We start from the raw sequence: 22,887 nt of genomic DNA, 5'->3' as shown, positions 1-22,887 counted from the left end.
GACATGGCTGGCTAATACTCTACCTAAATAACCATTTGCTCTCCCTCTGGCTTAGCCATCACCAGTGATCATTACTAAGGCTACATTTATGTCACAGAATCCATGACTTCCAGAGACCTCTATGACATTTTCTGCTTCAGCCTCTGGGGCCAGGGGACTGAAGCTGGCAGACAGCGAGGCCCTGGCAGCATTCCAGCGACAGGCGACAGCCTTCTCAGGGTCCCCCTGCAGGGTTCCAGCAACAGACGACAGCCTCATGGGGGCCTCCTCAGGCTTCCAGTGACGGGTGTGTGGGGAAACCCCACAGCTCCCAGCCACCATGGTAGTGGGGGGAAACCATGGGGCTGCAGCAACAAAAGGCACAGACAGGTCACAGCTTCCGTGAATTTCTGTTAATTGCCCATGACCTGTGTGTGACTTTTACAAAAAATAACCATGACAAAATCTTAGCCTTCGTTATTACCAACATACCTGTTATTGGCTACTGGTAGTGCAATTTCAAACTTGGCCAGGAACTGGAAATACTGTTCTTCTGTTTGTTCAGTAAACCCTGTCCCAACTAACAACATCCGGAAATCCTCTGCTTTGATTAATCCGTTCTTAGCAACAGACTTTGAGCTTTTAATATTAAATATTCTCTGAAGACATTCGGATAACCAGACTGGATCAAGGAAATACAGGTTTCTCAGTCCATGGCTGGTGTCTGGGAAATGCAGCAATGTTCCTGTTTCTATAAGGAAACTGATGGCTGTAAAAAAAAAAACAAAAAAACCCCAGAAGAGCAAGATACCAGTGTTATGAAACCGTACTACAGACAGCAGATTAGAAGAATGCCTTGATCACTTCATCCAGCCAACGAATAGACCAGAAACATCCCAGGGTGTAGTCAACAACCAGCATATAGCATTTACATGCAGAGGCTACAGCTAACTAGATCTCATTTTTTACAACACAGCTGCAAATACATCTTTACTGTCGGCAAGGTACAAGCTTTCAGGCTACACCAAACGCTTCTTCAGGTTTCTGCCCCACCCCATCTCAGACCCTGATCCTGCCTTTCGCACGGATGCAGAGTTCCCACTGGTGGGAGTACTGCTTGGGTGAGGATTGCAGACTAGTCCCTCATACTTGAAACTCCAGACAGTTTTAATAAAATATGTCAATATTCATTTCTGCAGGACAGGTTGAGGCCATGTCAGAGCAGGTGGGCAGACAAAGGGATGGTACTTTAAACCAGCAGCACACACAATACTATTCTGGACTGGCAGCAGAATGATTGTCACTTGGAGAGTAATGAAAGTAAACGGAATGTGACTAGATTTTAGGGCCCTGGAGACCTCCTGGAGACCGATTCCACTACCCATGATTGTTACCAATCACCTGAATAGAAATCTGCACAGACTCAGAATCTTTTACAGTAACAATCTGAACAGCAGCTACTTTCAGTGTCATAATATTTGTAAATTCCAATGAATGTTAACTCCAAAGCAATGATTGGGCTCCCGAGACATACCGGCTTGTAAGTCCTCATAGTCTTTGATATCATTTCCAGGGGTTTGCTCTACAATTTGCTCTATTTGTTTGTCTGTTAGATACTGCACATCATCATTTTGACTCCTTTTTTGTTGTTCTGCTAGGATGGCTTCTTGGAGACTAAGATAACTTCTTGGTATCTGTAAATCACATCAGAAAAATAGCACAACAAATTCCAAACAACAATCACGCTACCCAGCAGTTGGGTTCAAAGACAAGTTTGAGAAGCAAGCTTATGAATTTGGTTGTTTTCCAAAATCAAATAACTTGCAATATTTGTGTTTGTTTGTTTTGTTGTTGGTCTATGGCTGCTGATACGCTGTATATATTTCCTATAGCTATAACCAAAACCCAAACATAAAAACATAAAACAAAACAAAAAATAACCCAGGTTCGCTACGATTCTCATTAGAAAAAAAAACAAACCACTCACCAATCTCGCTGCAAGCATCTGCGAGCAAATAGAGCTGCCGACGTCCTTCATGTTGCAAGTGACTTGAAATATCAGCTGGCGGAGCCCATCAAGGCCCTCTAGGGTCTTACATGATAGCTCACTGCAAACGAAAACCAGGGGGAAGGACTGTGAGCCGTTAATAAAGGTTATGATTCTTCCTTTAGGGTCTGTCTACACTGTAATTAAACACCTGCAACTGGCTCATGTCAGCTGACTCGGGCTCAGGTGATGGAATTGTAAAATTGATATCTAGATGTTTGAGCTCAGGCTGGAGTCCGAGCTCTGGGACCCTGAGAGACAGGGGTCCCAGAGCCAGGGCTTCAGCCCAAACCTGAAATTCTACACAGCAATTTTACAGCCCCACAGCCCAAGTGCAAGTCAGCTGACACGGGTCAGCTGCAGGTGTTTAATTGCAGTCTAGACAGACACTTAATGTCACTATTTCTTTAGCAGTTATTTGGAACTTCTAATTTCTGGTGCCGGAATATATGGGGTGGGATGGGGGCAGGGTGATCTCAATGAGGGTCCTTGGCTTTGGGAAAAAATACCAAGAAATGTGAGAAAAACACACATTGGTCCAGATACTGGGCCTCCCAGTGCCATGTGCTGTGCATTCTTCAAGGACACACAGAGCTCCCTACCTCGGGGAAATGCCACGGTGGCACAAAGCCAATGTATCTAGCTCGTCACCATCCACCCCCTGCATAGGCAATGCTCTGGGATGAGCCGGGAGCATGAGATGTCAGCAGTCCATAGGCGACCATTCTTGTCCAACTGGTTTGGGCAGCCTCAGGTTCAGGGAAGTAGAATGGTGGCTTACAGCTGCCTTTCCCCCACACTAGGTCCTGCACAAAATGCAGCTGGCTGGACCTTCTTTATGCTGAGTCCCTACAAGCTGGCCTTCTCCCTTCTCTCACAGCTAGGAAATGCCTGTCTCCATATCATGCTATTCCTGGCCTCCTTGTTTGCTACACAGGAACACTCCTCTTCTGCTTCTCCCCATAAAGACTCTTCATTACCGATTCCACACATGGTGGAGAGGGAGGGAAGGTGAAGAAATTTGTTTTAAAGAAGTATCCTGTATTTTAAACCCTGGCCATTGAGTGGTGCGGGGCAGGAAGATGGGGGGGGAGGGGGGAAGTATGCGCTTACACAGCCGGAAGCTGAATGAATGGTGGATGAGAGTGCTTTTGTCTCCCTCGCATAAAGGCATTTTGCAACTACTCTGGCTGTCCCTGAGCAGTGCTTGGGGGAGCTGTGTTCCTGCCAGCTCCAGGTGAATGATGGTGAATGAATGAAATTGTTTGGGGTTGGGGTGGGGGTAGGGGAAGGAAGTGGTCATAGTGTCTCCAGCTGAGAGGAAATGAATGAGAAGAGTTGAACAGGAGTCTGGAGGCTGACAGGAGCTGAGAGCAGACTGTGATGGAGAGAGTTTGAGCAAGAATATTAATTAGAGTTCAGGGTCAGGGTGAAGGGAGTTTCCCTTAGAGAGAGAGGTCCGGGTGGGCTGCTTTACGGTGGCAAGAGGGTGGCTGTAATGAGAGTGAGTAAGAAATGATGGTACCATAGTAAAGTGCACATCATTACATTCAGTGATATGCTGCTAGTGCAGCCAGCACTGCATGCAGGGTAGGCCCAGGTAAAAGCTGGACTCACAAGTGTGTGTCCTGGACCTAGTTTTAGTGCAGGTAGAAAATACAATGCCTGTTGCACGCTGATCAAAGAGCCGCTCTGAGTGTGAGTGTGAATACTCTGCCTGGGTGGGAGCTAGGCCATACACGAAGCAACAGGTGGTTTTCCTGCTGTTAGGGCGGATACAGGAGGCTGAGAAGCTCAATGCCATGTCTGTTTGCCAGATGCAGAATGTCATAGCAGAGCTCTTCACGTTGATAGTGTGAGCGGCTGGTGCAGCAGCATACCACTTTTCCCAGCTATGGGAATTTAACATCAGCTACTGGGCCTAGTCAACTGTTCCCACCAGAGATATCAGGAATTTCCAGCTGTTAGGAGTCAGTGACAAGTTGCTGCTGTCTCAGCACAGTGCTCAGCAATCGCACACGATATGGATGCTGGGAAATGTAAGTCATCTATTCAATTTCCCAGCCCGCAGATTCTGTGTTCCCCAAGTGCACTCTCACACCAGGCAGACGTGAGAGAGCTAGGTTGAACTGCATGACCTGATTATATAATGAGCAGTTGACGACTCTTTGGCCTTTCTAAAATAAAAAATGATGTAGACTGTAAGCCCTTTGTGGCAGGGACCAGCTTTTTGTTCTGGGTTTGTACAGCACCTAGCACAATGGAGTCCTAGTCCAGGGTCAGGAATCCTAGTTGCTATGAGAATGCAACTAATATGTAATGATAGTGTTGTAAAGTTACAAAGGCATTTATCTTGCAAATATTACAAAACCCATCAATCTATTGCTAACCGGCAGTAATAATGCTTAGATCTTATAGAACAGTTGCCATCTTTATCTTTAAAGTGTTTACAGCTTAATCACTCAATGGATACAACTCCCTTGTGAATTAGTTAATAAACTTTATCCTGATGTAAGCAGAGTCAGGATGAGCTCTACCCTGACATCTGGTGGTGAATTATGGGAAGCGTGGAAAGAATTTCAGAAAGTGTGGAATCTCTGGTATTTGCATGGGCACGCCCAGCATAGCCCAAGGCAGCCTGGGATGGTTATTTTAACAGCTCTGGGATCCCCAATTTCTTTGTTATTGGGGCGGGATAAATAAAGTGTTGCCGCTCGATGAGACTGCTTTATGACAGAGATGTCTCAATATAAATTAAGTGACACTTGCTAAATCAGGGACATGGGTTCCAAAACCCAGTGAAGGAAGAGAGGTTGGGGACTGGTGTATGTACCCAATGGTATGGGCCCCTTTTGAGGGCTTGGAACACTGATTGCACATCCTCCTCTCTCCACTGTTAAAGAGTAGAGCTAATTTTGATTCCATTAGGAGTCCATCTAAAGACTGCTGAGCTGAATTCATGTTGGACCAACGGTGCACCAGCACCAGGGCTCCCCTACTATGAGCTGAAATCACTAAGAGCTGAAATCACTAAAGAGCTGGAATTTCTAGCTGACAACACTAAGTGCTGTGCTAACTAGTGGGGGAGCCTGAAGACCTATCACTAAGCAGCTGGCAGAGCAGAGCAGTTTGCAGCATGTTGGAGCAGCCCATGGAACAGTGAGCAGAGTGGCTCACGGGTCGGTTGGAGGAATGGCACAGCTGGTGAGGTGGAGCTGGTTGTGGTGAAGGCTGCAGCAGAACTCCCCGGAGAGACGGAGCAGTTGGCCTTGGCCCACGTAAGGTGCCCCTTACCGCTCTGTGTGGGCCCCCCCCATTTCCAGCCAGGCTGAAGGGGGGTAAAACTCTGCAGATAAACTTTTGAACTCTGGGGTGGGACTGACCAGAGATTTTTGGGTTGTTGGACTTTGGGGTGATTGGACTTAAGACTTTAAGGGGGAAAGGACATTGCCAAACGTACTTGGAGGTGGGTTTTTGCTTATGGTTTGTGTTATAATCCTGTTTGTGGTGTTTCTCCAATGTGATGCCGCATTGTCTCCCTCCTTTATTAAAAGGATTTTGCTACACTCAGACTCCATGCTTGCGAGTGGGGAAGTACTGTCTCCTAGAGGCGCACGGGGGGTGGTATGTAAGTGTCCCAGGTCACTGGGTGGGGACTTGAGCCGGTTATGCATTGTGTTATTGAAACGGAACCCCTGGATACTGAACCCGGCCCTTGTTGCTGCCAACTCAGAGGGGCAGAAGGGTTACACTTATTTTACTTAGAGAGAAAATGAGGTACAATGAAGGCAGTGTAAGTGATTTGCCCAACGTCACAGCTGTGATTAGAACTCAGGAGTTCCTGCCTCTTAGACCCATGTTGAGCCCACTACAGCATGCCATACTTCTCTCTCTAATTATACCAGAAAAAATCCAAAATACAGATGAACTACAAAGCTAATGAGTTTTTAGATCTATTGTTAGCAAGGAAACAAAAAATTTACAAAAGCTACTTACATTTAGGGGCCATAAAGTATAACCCATTGGTTGAGACACAGCGATATAAGGGATATTGTACTTACTGTAAATGCTTGTATGTGATATCTGGAAAGCCAGTAGCTCTTGATCCAGAAGGAGAGCGACAAAGAGCCAGGACATATGCTCTAAGAGTTGCTATCCTTTCAATGCGAAATTTAGTTTCGATAAGGTCAAGGTGTGTTCCTACCACTAACACGACAGAATTCGGAGCTTTGGCCTGAAAGGAAAAACATGGACCCTGATTTGCACCCAGACTATGTAATGTACGGAACTGACAAGTGATCAGAACCAAACTGTGTTGTTAGCCCCTTTCTCAGGGTACGTCCACACTACACTTATGGGTATCTGGTGTCAAACAGAAATACCAGAGCTGCCTTTACTCTAGCTAGCTCAGGTATTAGACCAGTGAAGCTGCAACAGTACATTCTTCAGCACAGGCTTTACAAGCTCCCTGGAATTCTGGGTAATTATGTGCGTGCTGCAACAGTTTCACTGCTCTGGTACCTGAACTAGCTCGATTAAAGCTAACTTCGAAATGTCTACACAAGCTACAGTCACACCCCACGGTTCCAGTGTAACCATACTCTCTGTTATGGTATTAACTCAATCTCCAGATCCAAACACCATTGAATGCTGAATGTCAGCCCTGTAGCTTAGACCTATCTTTATGCATTGAAATGGAATTCAGCCATAGAGAGCACTGGAGACCTAAATATCTGAACTAAAAAATGTTAAAACAGAATGTCTCTGGGCCAGAAGACTAGAATAAGTGCAACTAACCAGCACAAGATAGAAACTGCTTAGAAATCCCCTCAACCCACACTGACTAGGCACTAATGAGTATTTGCAGCTTTGTCTTAGTCTGAATTTAAATATCAGCTTTTGTTTCACTCTCTGATGTGCATAGATGATGAATTAAAATCATTAAATGTAGTGACCTATCTATGGTACAACGGCAATTTATATCCCAAGAACAACATAAAATTCACAGATAGCTGAGCTTATAAGAGAGGTTCTAAATGAATGTAAAACATCCCCACTGATGGACAGAAATACTACTAAAAAAATCCCACAACCCAAAGTGACTTCTTACCTCAATGTTCAGCAACCAGAACTGAAGGTTTGCAACAGCCTCTTCCCCTAGTGCCAAGTTCCACACAACTACATACAATGCTTTGTCCGTGAAGAAACACTGATTGACGGTAGACATGCTTGCTGGGCCCCCGATATCCCAGACATTGAATTCCACCGAATCAATCTACTTAGACAAAGAGAAGTGGTCAAATAAAACAGCTAGAGTAAGTCATGGGGCGATAATAGCTGAAGTATAAACCGAGGCCTTGGTGTCTGCATAATGTAGGATATTAGAACAGTATCGATGTTGCAATTGTGCCTCAAGGAAATCAAAATCCACAAGCAATTATTGAATGTGGCTGCCATTTCCATGCAGGAAATCAGAACTAATCACTTGCTGTTAAGACTATAGTGGCACCATGATACTGGTAAATCTCCAGCTAATGCTCCAGCACAAGCAAAAGACTCATTCTGAGCCATGAACAGGTAAACCTTGGTCAAGCTACTAAGCCAACAACAGAGCAGCTGCAGCAGAATAAGCAGTAGCAGGGCCTAGCTGTCTTGAGTACAATTCTGTGCAAGACGCTAGGCACATACTTGGGTGACATGCCCCTCCTACCACAGTTGCTACATTTCTATTTTTAGCCCACTAGCTTGATCAGAGCTAGCACAGGTATGTCTTCTTGAGCTGGTGTGAATACACCTCCAGCTCGAAATGTAGACGTACCCTTAGTCTCGATTCCCACCAAGGCTGCATAAGGGCAGGATCTGTCTAGATACTTTGGTGTTCAAAGCTTCTCATGCCACTGATTAACAATGCTGGATGTCACTAGAAACCCTGATGCCAGGTGCAGCGTAATGCCGGAGATGGTCCAAAAGAGGACTCTCAAATCCAGACTCCCTTGAATTTGAGAGGAAGTTTTAAAGTACTGGATATGACTCTGCCCCCTACAGCCTGGGTTCTATCTATGGTGCTTATAACCCCCCACCAGTGTAGTATCTCAGTATCTTTTGTGTATTTATTCGAACATGCTCTGTGGCCCACATCTGCTGCTCCTCTTCCCCCAAAGCCCTGTCCAAGGCAGAAACCAGAGCCGAGCCAGGGAGCGTGGGCCCCTCCACCTGCCTGGGGTGCAAGAGCCCGAGAACAGCCCTGTGTTCCTGCCACCCTGTGATGCATCTGAAGGACAAGGCTCATTTCTACTGTCCTGTGGTGGAATTCAGTGTTAGTAAGGGCAGAGTCTTATGGCTACACAGGGCCGGATACTGACCTCATATTGGTGTAAATCAGGAATGATTCCACTCAAAATAATAGAGTTACACCATTGTAAGTGAGGTAAGAACCAGACCGTTCGGCCACTGTTTATAGGATTCTAGTCCTTTGCAGATCAGTCAGTAACTTTGTCAGAATATTAAATTCCACTTTAAAGGCCTAAGACCTCAAACTGGATTTTCTTGATCAGTGAAGTGTTGTCTGCAGGCTGCACTCTGCAGAAATGCAGGAGATAGCTTAGTTAATTGAATGGTGCTCCACGGATGCTAATCCCTGAAAAATTTGTATCTCCAGGGCTCTTTGTTCAACATACAAACATTTCCATGTTCTTTCATTGGGCTGTGTCTCACTGCACCCAACTTAGAAAGAATGGAAAAGAAACACCCTAGCCTTAAAGAAAAGTTCCATGGAACCAAATAGAAAATGTTTACATTTCTGTAGCTGATTTGAACCTTATAGAATTCATCCCTGCTTTACAATTCTATAAGTTAGTTCAATTAGTCCATAAAAGATCATTCTCCATTAAATTCCATAGGATTGTACAGTAAATTCTGTTATGCTTCTATAGGATCCCACTGGTCTCATCCCACTTAAACTCTATAAGGTTTTATGATAAGGACTGGCATAAATGTCTTTCCCTTTTCCACCAATCTAAAAAATGTTTTGCGGCATCTGTTTTCCATTGGAAATTTTCTTTTAAACTGTCCCCTCTTTTCTCCATAGGAGCTTGCTTCACAGAGCCTGATTTAATCTTTCATACAGTAAGCATCTATTTAAAAAATGGCATAAAGTTTGCCAAAAATGGGGAGGGATCAGTGTCTTGAAACAAATAGTTTAGGGAATAAAGCTCTTGGCCAGCTGAAGATTTGAAAACAGTTGTTCTGCTGCAGTCCTGAAAGTGGTGCTACAGCCACTGGTTATAAGCCGATATTTGGTTTCACCTTGCTCTCTCTGCTCAAGAGTGTACATTCTTATGTCTATGACCACTCATTTCTCTTCCAAATCCTTATTTTCCACTTGGAAGCTGGCAAATAGGGCCACTAATTTCAATCAGTTCCTTGAATCAGATTTTCAAAGGTAACTAGCTCCCTAAGACGCAGACAGGCACCTAATGGCCTTTTCAGAAATGCCTACATGAGTTAAGTTCCCAATGCCCATTGAAATCAAAGGCAGTTAGATGACTCTCCTTAGATTCACTTGATTTCAAGGGGAGTTAGAAGCCCACATACCTTTGTGGATCTGGGCCTTAGTGCCCAGAAGAAATAATGAAGGGTTGTCAGAACTAGGTATGATCAGTAGAAAGGCAAGATGTGAGAAGTGACTAGTGGTAAACACAGGCAGTGCTTAATTTGTGCCAGGGCTTGCCTGTTCATAGCCCTGGCACCTCTGGGCTTGCTGCATCAGTTATGAATGTAAAAAAACTGCTTGTGCCCTGCCATGTCTTTCATTAGAAATTAGCACTGAATAAAGGATGTTTTAAAGAGGGCAGAGACCACTAAGTAAAGAGTGAACCAGAAGCAAGAGCTTTAGGCTGTACTAAGAAAAATATTTTAACTACAGTGTAGGAATGTAGACAACTGCACAATGAAACAAGCTGCCAAAGGGAATGGTGAGTTATGAGAGTAAATTAACACCATTTACAAGGTCTGATTTAGGGATAATGAAATATGTGGAGATATTCCTATCTCATAGAGCTGGAAGGGACATTGAAAGGTCATTGAGTCCAATCCCCTGTCTTCACTAGGGGACCAACTACTGTCCCTGACAATTGTGGTGTTGTGTTTTTCCTTTTTCCCCAGGGTCCTAACTGGCCCCCCTTAAGGATTGAACTTACAACCCTGGGTTTAGCAGTCCAATGTGCAAACCACTGAGCTATCCCTCCCCCTTCCAGAAGTCAGTCTAGCACTGGTTTAAGGGGCAGACTACATGACTCACTGGCAATCCTTCCTGTTCCAAACCATTCTACACTAGCAAAGTATCTCTGACCATTATTCACCTTGGCTTTGAGTCCAGCTGGTTTCTGAAGCTCCCATTTTGTTGTCCGTATGGTGGCGTCACTGTGCATCATCTGTGGCACTTTCCCTGTCTGCAAGATCTCGATAAATGTTGACTTTCCCTGCCGCGGTGGACCAACAATAATCATCTTCATCAGCTTGCATTTCTCTGCTTTGCGCAGCTGGGCCCGCAAGTATGCTAATATTGTTTTAGGGCCTATTGGAAAAAAGGGTGGACAGATCCTGTGCTTAGCAATCTGAAAATGTGCCGCAGGGCCATTTAAAATCTAGTGCAGCAGGCATACCAGTAGTAGAAGTATTTTCACTGCAGTTTCTCTGTTGATCGAAAGGGCTCAGAAAATAAACAAAAGGAATGAAATTCCTAATGGACAGACCTGATCCCACCAAAAGGTCAACACAGCAAGAGGCTACAGTGAGTGTAAAGAGAAAAAAAAATACTTTCTTTTTCACTCTTCAAAAGCTCAGAGGAAACATAACACACTAATACAGCAGTGGCATATACTCAGTATGTTCTTACACTTTCATGTTTCTACTTAAAACTAGGTTTAGACCACAGCACTTTATTTAAGAAAAAATCATTTTTTTTTAAATAAAAGACTATGCTGTTATAACTGGTCCAAAACATGACAGCTTACACATTAATGTTTCTCTGCAGTGTTTTAGGCCGTTACTGCAAAATACTTGAGAAGAGCTGTCAAAATATTATAAACTATTTACAATCCTATAAAATCTACCACAAAAGTTCTCTGGCATAATATATTGCCAACAAAAGGTTGTATTTACAGTTCATTCTTCTGACATAAAAATATTTCGTAAATGGAACCAATGGTCAGCATTTTGCTTTGAGGTTTGAACAGTGGTGCAACCAGAATTTTCCCAAGATTGGGGCCTGGAACCAGAATAGGTGGAGGAGGCTGCATTAAGAGATGGTTCACAGGGTTCTGGTAAATGGGGAGCCAGATCAAGGGTGTCTTGGGAGCCAAAGCCCCAGGAACAGACGCAGTCCCCATTTCAGGCCATGCTGGTGGCTGAAAGATTCGATTGCTGCTTCTTCCCCATCTCCAAGGACTAGCCCTGGGTGAGGGAGATCAACTGGGTTCTCTCAGTCTCTCCCCCTGTCACCGAAAGAATTGGAACCAGCCCAGATTTCTTCCTGCCTCCCCTTCCCTCTCCTCAGAGAGCCTGAGACCTCTCCCTATGTCACCTCCCCTTCCACTGGAGAGACTGGAACACACTCTGTGGTAGCATCCATGGCCAAGGGAGGGCCTGGACCCCTCCCTTGTTGTGTCCTGGGGTTGACTTTGCACTGTGTGGGAAGTTCCCTATGCAATTCCTTTTAACATTCCCTGTGCAGATACAGTTCTTTCCTACTGAAGACGACTTAAAAAAAGTGATTCTGATATCCGTTCAAAGAGATGAATTTATTAAAATATGTCTAGAATACAGACTTACCCTCTTTTATGATCTCTGCAGGAATGTTGCTGATATTTAGTTCCTCAATATCCAGCTGCCAAAGATTAGCCAGCTGTCCAAGCTCTGGAGGGAGCTCTCGTATACCAGGATTACTGTTGGAAAATAAATAAATCTACCAATAACTGGGCTTTGTAAGTACGTAGCCACTGTTATGGGCTCCCATATTACACAATTCTGTCTTCACAAAATCTGCCCCTCTCTCCCATTAACATTTTCATAAGAATACTCAGCACTTCCATAGCACTTTCCATCTTCAAAGTGCTTGTAAAATGTAATTAACCCAGTGTGACAGGTACGTATTATCATCTCCAGTTTATAGATGAGAAAGCTTGGGCAGAACGGTTAAGGCTCAAGCCTACAGAAGGAGACAGTGGAGAGTCAGGATTAGCATTCAGGCCAGCAGCATCCATTTCTCTGCTCAGCCCATTAGAACCACTGTCCTTCCTAGAGTTTAAAGGTTAAAATCTCCAACCTAATTATACAAATCTATGGGCCCAATCCTATGAGGTGCTAAGTGCCTTCAACTCCCTCTGACTTTACATATGTTCATCCCCCCAACTCTAAGGCTACGTCTACATTTGGAGATTGGGTTTGAGCAGGGTCTGGGTCTGGGTCTGGGTGGTGGTGTACTTGGGGGTGGCTAACCCTTGCTGCTGCCCGAATTACCACATCTACACTAGTATTTGTAGCCTGCTAGCTCAATGAGAGCTAGCATGAGTCTATATAAAGGGGGGATAGCTCAGTGGTTTGAGCATTGGCCTGCTAAATCCAGGGCTAGGAATTCAATCTTTGAGGGGACCATTATAGGGATCTGGGGCAAAAATCTGTCTGGGGATTGGTCCTGCTTTGAGCAGGGAGTTGGACTAGATGACCTCCTGAGGTCCCTTCCAACCCTGATAATCTAAGATTCTATGAATGGAGCTGGGAATCACATCCCCGGCTTGTAGTGTAGATGTAGCCTAAGACAGAAGGTTGATCATCAAAGCAGCAGAGTAATAATGTGGCTTTCCATCGCATGTACTTACTTCCCTAAATAAAGCTCTGTTAGACCTTTCAGAAGGCAAATGGATTGCGGGACAGTGTCTAGCTGATTGTCATTTAGATAAAGGACTTCCAGAGAGTCACTCAGGAATGCTGGAAACTCCAAGAAGGGACCTGAAACAGCACAAGAGAAAATACATGCTGAGATGAAAGCAAACATAATATGCCACAAGGATCTAGACCAATAACCCTTGGTCTTAACATTTCAAAGAGGTCATTAGGTAATTGAATTAGTTACCATGAAGCAACGCAGGCAAAGCAAGTGACCACCAACAGAAACGATGTTAATAAAGCATCCAGGCCCAGATTATGGCTTTTACAATCACAGCATTGCTGGATTTTGCCCTTGCGTGGAAATTCCCAGCAGTGAACAGAGATGTTCTACCTGCGGAGCGCTTAGGCAGACAGAATGTCTCCACAGCCACCGCTGGGAATGTGTCTAGAAGAACATTTAATTTTTCTTTTTTGGTGGAGCAGCATGTGTTCCCTGGTGGTTGGACAGTGTCTCCTCTGAGATGCTTCATGGTCCGAGCAATGACATCCATGTCCAATCCAGCCCCATAGCTTGCACACAAGGAGCACAAGCACTGGGAAGTTTGTTCCCTGTGCTCTCACAAGAGCAGCCAAAATTTGGCCACAATTCTGTCTGATAACTACACATGAATAACTCAACAAGAGTTCAGGGTGAGCAGAGAATCAGGTCAATTTAGCAATTAACCCTGCACAGAGGGGGGAGCTAGCGAGTAGCAGGATCTGCCAGTGACTACAGCGGGCAGATGAGCCCTCACCACAGGCAGCAATAAAAGTAAGATTTACTCAAGGGCCCCAGATGGAGGCATAGAAGAAGCTGCATTGTTCTGGAATGATGCTACACAAAGAGCCATTTCAGACTAGCAACCAGTGAATGAGAGAAAGATCTGAGCAAGATTTCAGACACACTGTATGAAAATGATCATCACTCAATGCTACGCCCCAACAGGAGAATACAATGATAATAAGGATACTTTTTATAACATTCTGCAGAACCTCATCAGCAAGTCCCACATGATGATATTTTCATTGTTATGTGTTATATCCTTGGGGGCAGCCGGTTTAGGAAGAAATCACTTGAGGCCAGACAGCAGACAGCTAACAAAACTACCATTTATTTACAGACACAGAGCTTGCCTAACTGTCCGAAGCAGGCTGGGCTATCCTCTAATAATCTAACTCAGTTGCCATAGGAACAAAAACCATGACAACCAAATACACAACATATTCCTCCCCCTCAATAAGAACACCTCCCCTAAATAAAACACACACTAGACTAGAGAAGGAGGGTAGACTGCCTCCATTCCTGGCTAAAACCTGGGGATTATTTTGCCCCATAACTGTGGGTTCGCCCTAGCTAAAGATCCAGAGGATGAGGAGGCCTTCTGTCTCTAGGTGGATTACAGTGAACTTCTGGTGTTGTTGCACCCGAAAGTACCATGGGCTCAGGGTCCACAACACGAACAGGTGAGGAGGTGGTATCAGCTCATGCTGGGCAAAGGGGTATCTCAGCCGCCGGCAATAATGGAGGAGAACAGTCAGGAACAGGTGATTCGTGATTCCATGTCTCACCGGAAGAGGTGAAGTCAGATCACTCAACTGCAGATATGTCCTGAGGACTGGCATGACCTGGCAACAGCTGATCTACATATCACCGCCAGGTAAGATTCTCAGCAGTCCAGACTGTGTAGGAAATAGGTCCTGTTTGAGTGATGATTGTGGCAGGGACCCATTTAGCTCCGGAAGTATAATTCTGAGCCAAAACTGGCTGTCCCAGGCAAAAGGTTCAATCTTTTGCTCTGGGTGCCTGTCTGATGACTTGATATTGCTGCTGATGTTGCACAATTTGTCGGGGTTCAGAAGGTTTCAGCAGATCAAGGCAAGTGCGCAGCTGTCATCCCATCATTAGAAAGGCCAGGGATGCCTGGGTCGTAGCATGAGGTGTGTTTCTGTAGGAAAGTAAGAAGGTATCCAGACGCTTTTGAATGGAGTGTTGTCCCCTTGCTGATTTCAAAGCGTGGTTCATTGTCTGCACAAATCTTTCAGCTAATCCATTTGGATGGATTTTTTTGGTGTGACGTGAATGTGGTGTATTGCCACTTGCCTTCAAATTTTGAAATCCCTGAGAGGACAAACTGTTCGGTCTGTTGTCACTTCACAAGTTGTTCTGGCAGAACCGAAAATGACGAAAGAGTCCTCATAGTTTTTGGTAGTACTCTCTGCAGTAGTGGACTGCAATTATAGGACTTCTGGCCATTTAGAATGGGATCTACTGCCACCAGAACACTTCCTTCAAGGAGCCAGCAAAGTCAATGTAAAAGCACAGGCTCTTTTCTCTCGAAGCATTAATGTGTGACACGACTGCTTCCCACTCCATAAGGGAGGCATTGCAGGCCAATTGTAAAGGTAAGAACGGATCAAATGCGTGTAGAACTTCAGATTCAGCATGCCAATCAGAATTTGCAATGGCATCCTTAACTTTTTGTAAATGCAAACATCACAGGCTTCAGTCCACTCCAGGCCTTGATTCTGCCCAAGGAGCTCATAAGTGGTTAGCAGTGGGCTAACTGTGAGAAGAACTTCCATAATAGTTCCAGTAGTCCTGAAACGAGCGCAGCTGGCTTACCTTTCGGGTGGGGAGCCTCCACAATAGCTTTAACTTTTTGCAGGGCCCTTATGAGACCTGCAGAATCAATGATATGTCCAAATATTCAACAGAGGGAAAATTGAAGAATTCACCTGGTCTTTGAAACTCATTAGGCCATACTCTTCCAGTTCTTGAAAGCGGGTAGCCTCTATTCTTTAAGTTGATCCTCTTCATCCTTCCAGTGACAGGATATCATCCAGATAGCATGAACTCCTGACAAAGCCACACAAGATTGGTCCTAGCCCTTCTGGAACAGGGCGGGAGCAGATGTTATTCCGAAGGTAAGCAACAGTATCTAAGCCCTTATGAGTTCACCAATAGTCACAAGCTCTTGGGGACTTTTCATCGACAGGCATGTAAATATGCTTGACTCAGATCAATCTTACTGAACTTTTGTCCCCCAGCCGGGCCTGCGAAGAGGTCATCGATGCGGGGAAGCGGGTATTCTCTTGCACCAACACTTGATGGTTGACAGTGACTGTTAAAAGTCACCACAATCGGAGAGAGCCATCTTCTTTCACTATGGAACGATAGGAGTGGCTCTATGAGCCTATGGGGTAAACTGGTATTAGACTCCATTGGTGACCAGGGCGCTTCCAGGTCTGCTTTTCAACTTGTTGGCCTGATGGCATTATGGCCACAGTTCGGGCCTTTCAGATATTTCTGTTGGGCGTCAGGTTTAATGTTCAATGTCCAGTGATTCCCTTCAATACTTCCCAATCTCTCCAAAACAGCAGCATGGGTTCCTTAGTTAGCTTGGGTGAGACTCGGTTTCTTCTCGTCATAAACCGTCTCATCTGTCTAAGCCAGTTCAGCTGGAATCTTCCCAAGCAGGGAGACTACGTACCATTCACAGGCTGTGGTACAGTACCTCTAGCCCACAAACAGTGGCAATAGCAGCCCGTGCCATTGAAGTCCACCTAACATCAATAGTGCCCAAGCATGGAGCACACCTTTTTTTCTCCCGTATACTCTTAGCACAGAACAGTTTGTGTGCCTTAAGCGGTAAGATCGTTAGCTTTTCTTAACACATCTCGGAGACCAAACAAGACGCTCACGGTGTCCCAGTTCTCGCAGTAGTTTTGCATCCAACAACTGGGGTACCCAGTATTCAGTCGCAGCCCACCGCCAAAGACACAAACATGCTCAGTCGGCATCCTCTTGCGATTGAGGTGTCACTTGATCCATCCTGGTCTGCTCTAGGGTCATGCCAGGTCCTCTTTTTTGTCGGCCAGACCACAGGTCTCTTTTTCTTTGTTTACAGCCAACCAATCATGTCCCTTTATTGACCAACATGTCGACACACCAGTCCTTACACCAGCATTCTGAGGCCTGTGACCCGGCTTACACAGCGGTAAACTTCCTTGACTCTGCCACCAGTTTGTGGGAGTTCTGTGACACTTTGCACCCCTCAGGGATCACCGATGTTATCTGCGGCCTTCCCTGTAGCCAGTTCCAGGAGACAGCAATCATCAACAGCCATTCTTCAATGTAAGCTGAGCCTCTGTCATAGGCTTCCAAGCTGCCATACCAGCCACACAAACTTCACGCAGGGCATCATATCACATACCCTTAATAGCAGTGTCTGCTAGCTTTTAAAATTGCACAAATTCTCAACGTTTCACTCTTTTGGTCCTTTTGTGGAACAGACAACTTGTTCAGCAATTACCCAGTGGTTGGGAAAAATGGGATCCCAGGGAGTTCCACAATGTCCACGTAAAGATTAGTCTTCAGGCTTAACAGGGTGTATAAGCTGCGACAGGCAGTGGGTTAGCCCACAACACTTAAGAAATGGCACTTCTTTCTCTTTCTGTAATGCATTGCAATAACAAAAAGCTCAAATGCTCAGTATACACATGCTTTGCACTATATTTCTCATCAAAAGGTTCCAGTGGCACCGGTCAGAGTAGCCAGGATTTTAGTTTCACTTTCACAGTCAGTGCAAACAAGCAGTTTTTTTGTTTGTTTGTTCTTTACCTTGACTTCTACTTCCTTCTGTTACTGGAGCAGCACCGGAAACCCATCTATCGTGGCCACTTGTTATATCCCTGGGGGCAGCCGGTTTAGGAAGAAATCACTTGAGGCCAGCCAGCAGACAGCTAACAAAACTACCATTTATTTACAGAAGCAGAGCTCGCCTAACCGGCCGAAGCTGGCTGGGCTATCCCCTAATAATCTAACTCAGTTGCCATAGGAACAAAAACCATGACAACCAAATACACAACATTATGGGTGATATAAATGCTGTTTGAGAGGGGAGAGACAATCATGACATGACAGATATAATGGGCACAGGTGAAACCGGCTCACTTAATAGTGAACACTTTCTTGAATTCAAGTATCAGAGGGGTAGCCGTGTTAGACTGGATCTGTAAAAGCAGCAAAGAATCCTGTGGCACCTTATAGACTAATAGATGTATTGGAGCACGAGCTTTCGTGGGTGAATACGACGAAGTGTCAAGTATCAGAGGGGTAGCCGTGTTAGTCTGGGTGAAGTGGGTATTCACCCACGAAGTTCATGCTCCAATATGTCTGTTAGTCTATAAGGTGCCACAGGACTCTTTGTTGCTTTTACTTTCTTGAATTGTGTCAACTGACCCATCTTTTTGTTAGAGGGATACTCCATCATACATCACCATAAAACAACATGGTTCTCACCTGATGGCAAAAATCATGAATAAAGTTCTGATCGTCACCCCAAGACATCCAAATATACAGAAGGGCATTTGTAGGTAGTGATCATCAACTGTGCATTTCCATAGTGAAAATGAACTTGAGGAAAGTACCAGTAAAGTGAATCACAAGAAAAATTAACATCTTTAAATTTGAGGATGAACATTCCTCAAACACTCCTGGGTTCAGTTCACTCATTTTTTGACTCATTATGAATGAAATCTTTTTAGTATTTATTGCTCCTCTTCTGTATGGATGAATGGAACTAATCTAGCTATAGACAGGCAGATTCAGTCCCTCATGGACATACACGAGTAACTACCAAAAATAGCAGCAATGCTCCCAATTCATTTCCTAACCCTAGATAGAAAAGAGTGTGCTATGTTAGAAACAGGCTCGAGGTGTTTATGAATTGTAATTATTTATTCATGAATTATGTATGACTTTTCTGGGTTGGGTCTGGATTTTCTGTTAAAATAATTCCCATCCTAAAAATATTTTTGGATGGGTAAACTACATAAATGCAACCACATGCATATGCAAGAAGTTTATTCTGAGTTTTATCAACCTAGTGTACAGAGTATTCCTAAATCATCCTCTGTAAATAATTTCCTAGACATAAGTAAACAGTTTATTTGGTAAAATTATATTAAATATAGGGAGCTTTTTGTATGAAACTGATGCGTTCTGACTCCTGTCTTCACTAAATGTCCTTTAAACTCCTGGTCACGTCCTCTGGTCTCACCAAGCTGCACTTGGGACAGGAGGAGAAGCTGGGAGACAAAGGTGATTTTACTACATCTTTGTGGTTGTCCAATCCTGGCGCCAGCCAGGGAGCTGGTTTGGCCCCTGGCCAAAGTTCAGTCGCACCCCGATACCCATGTATCAAAGTGGACTTTCTAGCTAGGGATTGTCAGAGAGCAGTGGCATTCAGGTCATACCTCCTTTCGCTAGGCCCCACCCCCTTTCCTGGGGGAAGGGATTGTTATGAAGATTGGGCTTTCTCTGCATTGCTGGCTTTGGATTGCTTGGGGATTCTCATTGCACAAGGAATCCCCGGGGAGCTGGTTAAACAGGCCTTTGAAGAGCCAGAGCTGCACATAAGAGCTATGGCAGGGCTGAAGATCTGGCCCTCTGAATCTGGCATCATCTTGCTATAACATTCATATTTTTTATTTCAAAGTAAAGCACACCAATCCTTTTTGCTGAGGCCCTTCCCCATCTGCAGCTGATTGCTGGATCCACATCACCTAGCCCAGACTAACAAAATGCACTTCTCTTATCCCCTTGCTCCATGACCTGACACAAGTGCCTCCACCTCTCCTTTTGTCTCTCCTTCTCACCTCTTCTTTTCGCATTACTCCACAAGAGTAGACGCAGAAGATGGGCATTAACTTGAATAGCAGGAGGATTTGTGGGGGTTGGGGTTGTTAGTAAGGCCAAGACAGATCTTTGGCTCAGAGCATCCCTGGGTTAGTCCTCCGTTCACTCCCTGACCTCCAGCTGTTGTAATAGCTTTACAGAGTGGATATGATGTCCCTGACGCTGACAAATTCTTTAGAACAAAGGTTCAGGGTCATATTCCCACATGTTCTACACTTGGGATTGATGTCACAGCATTTATCTTTCTAAGTAAATCCTGCTATTTTTCTTTTCATTTGTAACTAGTTAAAGAAAATCTTATGCACAACAGAGATTTCTTTTCTTCATATGAACACACATTACTTGCTGGACAGCAGCTCCTACCTCCACAGAGAGGAAATTTTGCAAGTTTCATGATTCCATAGAATTTAAGACCAGAAAGAACAATTAGACCCTCCAGTCTGACCTCCTGTGTATCACAAGCCATTACATTTCACCCAGTTAAGCTATATTGAGCCCAATAACTTGGGTTAGAACAAAGCATTTCAGTCCTTGTGACTCTTGTGTGCCATAGGCAGAGAACAAGGGATATCATAATAATGGCCATACTGGGTCAGACCAAAGGTCCCTCTAGCCCAGTATACTGTCTTCCAACAGTGGCTAATGCCAGGTGCCCCAGAAGGAATGAACAGAACAGGTAATCATCAAGTGATTCATCCTCTATGGCCCATTCCCAGCTTCTGGCAAACAGAGGCTAGGAACACCGTCCCTGCCCATCCTGGCTAATAGCTATTGATGTACCTACTCTCCATTAACTTATCCAGTTCTTTTTAGAACCTTGTTATAGTCTTGGCCTTCACAACATCCTCTGGCAAGGAATTCCACAGGTTGACTGTGCATTGTGTGAAGAAATACCTCCTTTTGTTTGTTTTAAACCTGCTGCCTATTCATTTCATTTGGTGATCCCTAGTACTTGTGTTATGAGAAGGAGTAAATAACACTTCCTTATTTACTTTCGTCACACCAGTCATGATTTTATAGACCTCAGTCTCTTTCCCAAGCTGTAAAAGTCTCACACTTTACTAATCACTTTATATACAGGAGCCATTCCATACCCCTAATCATTTTGTTTGCCTTTTCTGGAACCCTTTACAATTCCATATATAATTTTTTGACAGGTGACCACATCTGCACCACAGTATTCAGATGTGCGGTTCACCAGGATTTATACGAGAGGCAATATGATATTTTCTGTTATCTATCCCTTTCTTAATGATTCCCAACATTCTGTTCACTTTTTTGACTGCGGCTGCACATTGAGTGGATGTTTTCAGAGAACTATCCACAATGACTCCAAGATGTCTTTCTTGAGTGGTAACAGCTAATTTAGACCCCATCATTTTATATGTATAGCTGGGATTATGTCTTCCAATGCCTGAGACCACTGCAATGGCTTGGTATTGATTAGGTGAGGTGTGCCTGGATGATCTCAGCAGGTGATCCACGCTCCATGCTTCAGAGGAAAGCAAAAAACCCTCAAGATCCCTGAAAATCTGACCTGGGGGGAAATTCCCTCCTGACCCCAAATTTAGAGATCAGTTTGACCCTGAGCATGTGAGCAAGACGCAGCAGCCAGGCATCTAGGAAGAGGATTCTCTTTGTGACCTCAGAGCCATCTGTCACGTGTCCTGTCTCCAGCTGTGGCCAATCCCTGATGCTTCAGAGGAAGGCAAAACTACTCTCAGAACATATCTGGCCGATGGTGCCCCAGGGGAAAAATTCCTTCTTGACCCCTGTAGCCGACCAGCTAAAGCCTTGAAGAGTGAGATTTTTAGTATAGTCTTTGTCTTAATGCAGATTTGCAAGTGTCATGGGTGTGTTGAGGGTAATGCTTCTGCTCTGTCCATGACCCATGAAGGAAGGGGAAAAATAGAGGGATTCATTCATAGTGCAGTGAGGTGAGACTATGTGGCTAGTGGACTATTCTCATCAGGATGTCTAGGGCAATGTTAACTGTCACCACAAAACCTAAATTTTATTCCATTCTATGCAATTCCCCAGGGAAACTGTAAAATGCACTGTCAGGAAGGTACTTCGAAGGGAGAACGTAGCACATAAAAGATCTGAGTGGCCTAAAATAAAAACAAACAAACAAAAAGAAAAGCAAATTAATCCCACAGAGATCAGGGATCAGTGTGGATATCTTCAAATGGTCTTTTGATCTTCATGGGATTTCACAGATGGTAATCCAGAAAATCTCCCACGAGACCTTTGGCAACAGGGCCGGCTCTAGCCATTTCGCCGCCCCAAGCAGGGCGGCACACCATGGGGGCGCTCTGCCGCTCGCCGGTCCTGCGGCTCCGGTGGATCTCCCGCAGGCATCCCTGCAGAGGGTCCGCTGGTCCCGCGGCTCCAGTGGACTTCCCGCAGGTGTGCCTGCGGATGCTCCACCAGAGCGGTGGAACCAGCGGACCCTCTGCAGGGACGCCTGCAGGAGGTCCACCGGAGCAGCCTGCCGCCCTCCCGGCAACGGGCAGAGCGCCCCCCGCAGCGCGCTGCCCCAAGCACACGCTTGGCGCACTGGGGCCTGGAGCCGGCCCTGTTTGGAAATCATCAAAGAAGCACAAAGCAAAACCTATTTTGCAAGTTCAGCCACATAGCTGTATTGCCCTTGGGATCATCTGATTATTGGTTCGTTTCCCATCCCAGTGAACCGAAGGGCACACGAGCTAGAGTGACTAGCTTCTCAAGCACTTCAGTAATTTGGGCAAAGAGAGGGACTGACAGTTCAGTGAGAGAAGCAGGTTTCACCCATTAGCCATTTGGGCAGAGGGGATAGACCAGTTCTACAGTAATTTGTACATTAAAAGTATTTCCCATCATATTTACATGTCACTGCACTAAAAGCTGCAGCTGTGCTGACACTGACCACTCATCTGCCAGACTCCCTGTACCCTTGGAATTCACTTGGCGCAATTCACCATCTCCTTCCCAGGAAAGGAGGTCACCACATACCATACCTGCCTCCATGCCTGCACGCACTCTGTTTCTTGTGGTAAAAAAGGAAATCCGCCTTGTTTTAAACCCCTCCTCACTCCTGCAGATGAAACAAAATGCACAGAGTGATGCTTGAGAAAGACAAAGCCACACTGAGAGACATTCACATGAGCTCATACCGGTATGGGCCCAACCTGTGGGAGCTCAGCACTTTGTAGAATTTGGCCTCTGCAAGGCTTTCATAATGTCAGAGCACAGC

At 45.0% G+C, this 22,887-nt stretch overlaps 1 protein-coding gene across 4 annotated transcripts in view; it reads right to left on the bottom strand.

Annotated features, from left to right (window-relative positions):
• Positions 1 to 22,887, bottom strand: part of LRRK1 (leucine rich repeat kinase 1) — a 113,814-nt gene that overhangs the window by 33,012 nt on the left and 57,915 nt on the right. For all 4 annotated transcript variants that reach the window (XM_032766053.2, XM_032766054.2, XM_032766052.2 and 1 more), the window contains 9 exons: positions 22,652 to 22,728; positions 12,904 to 13,033; positions 11,858 to 11,970; positions 10,387 to 10,601; positions 7,137 to 7,301; positions 6,088 to 6,260; positions 1,967 to 2,087; positions 1,514 to 1,673; positions 472 to 748 (listed from right to left, as the gene is read on the bottom strand). In XM_032766053.2, coding sequence (XP_032621944.1) covers positions 472 to 748; positions 1,514 to 1,673; positions 1,967 to 2,087; positions 6,088 to 6,260; positions 7,137 to 7,301; positions 10,387 to 10,601; positions 11,858 to 11,970; positions 12,904 to 13,033; positions 22,652 to 22,728 — 1,431 coding nt within the window. The remainder of the gene's footprint in view (positions 1 to 471; positions 749 to 1,513; positions 1,674 to 1,966; positions 2,088 to 6,087; positions 6,261 to 7,136; positions 7,302 to 10,386; positions 10,602 to 11,857; positions 11,971 to 12,903; positions 13,034 to 22,651; positions 22,729 to 22,887) is intronic.

The sequence above is a fragment of the Chelonoidis abingdonii genome, chromosome 9, assembly GCF_003597395.2.
Source record: "Chelonoidis abingdonii isolate Lonesome George chromosome 9, CheloAbing_2.0, whole genome shotgun sequence".
Lineage (NCBI taxonomy): Eukaryota > Metazoa > Chordata > Testudines > Testudinidae > Chelonoidis > Chelonoidis abingdonii.
The sequence above is the reverse complement of the archived record's forward strand: the minus strand, read 5'-3'. Positions and strand labels throughout refer to the sequence as shown.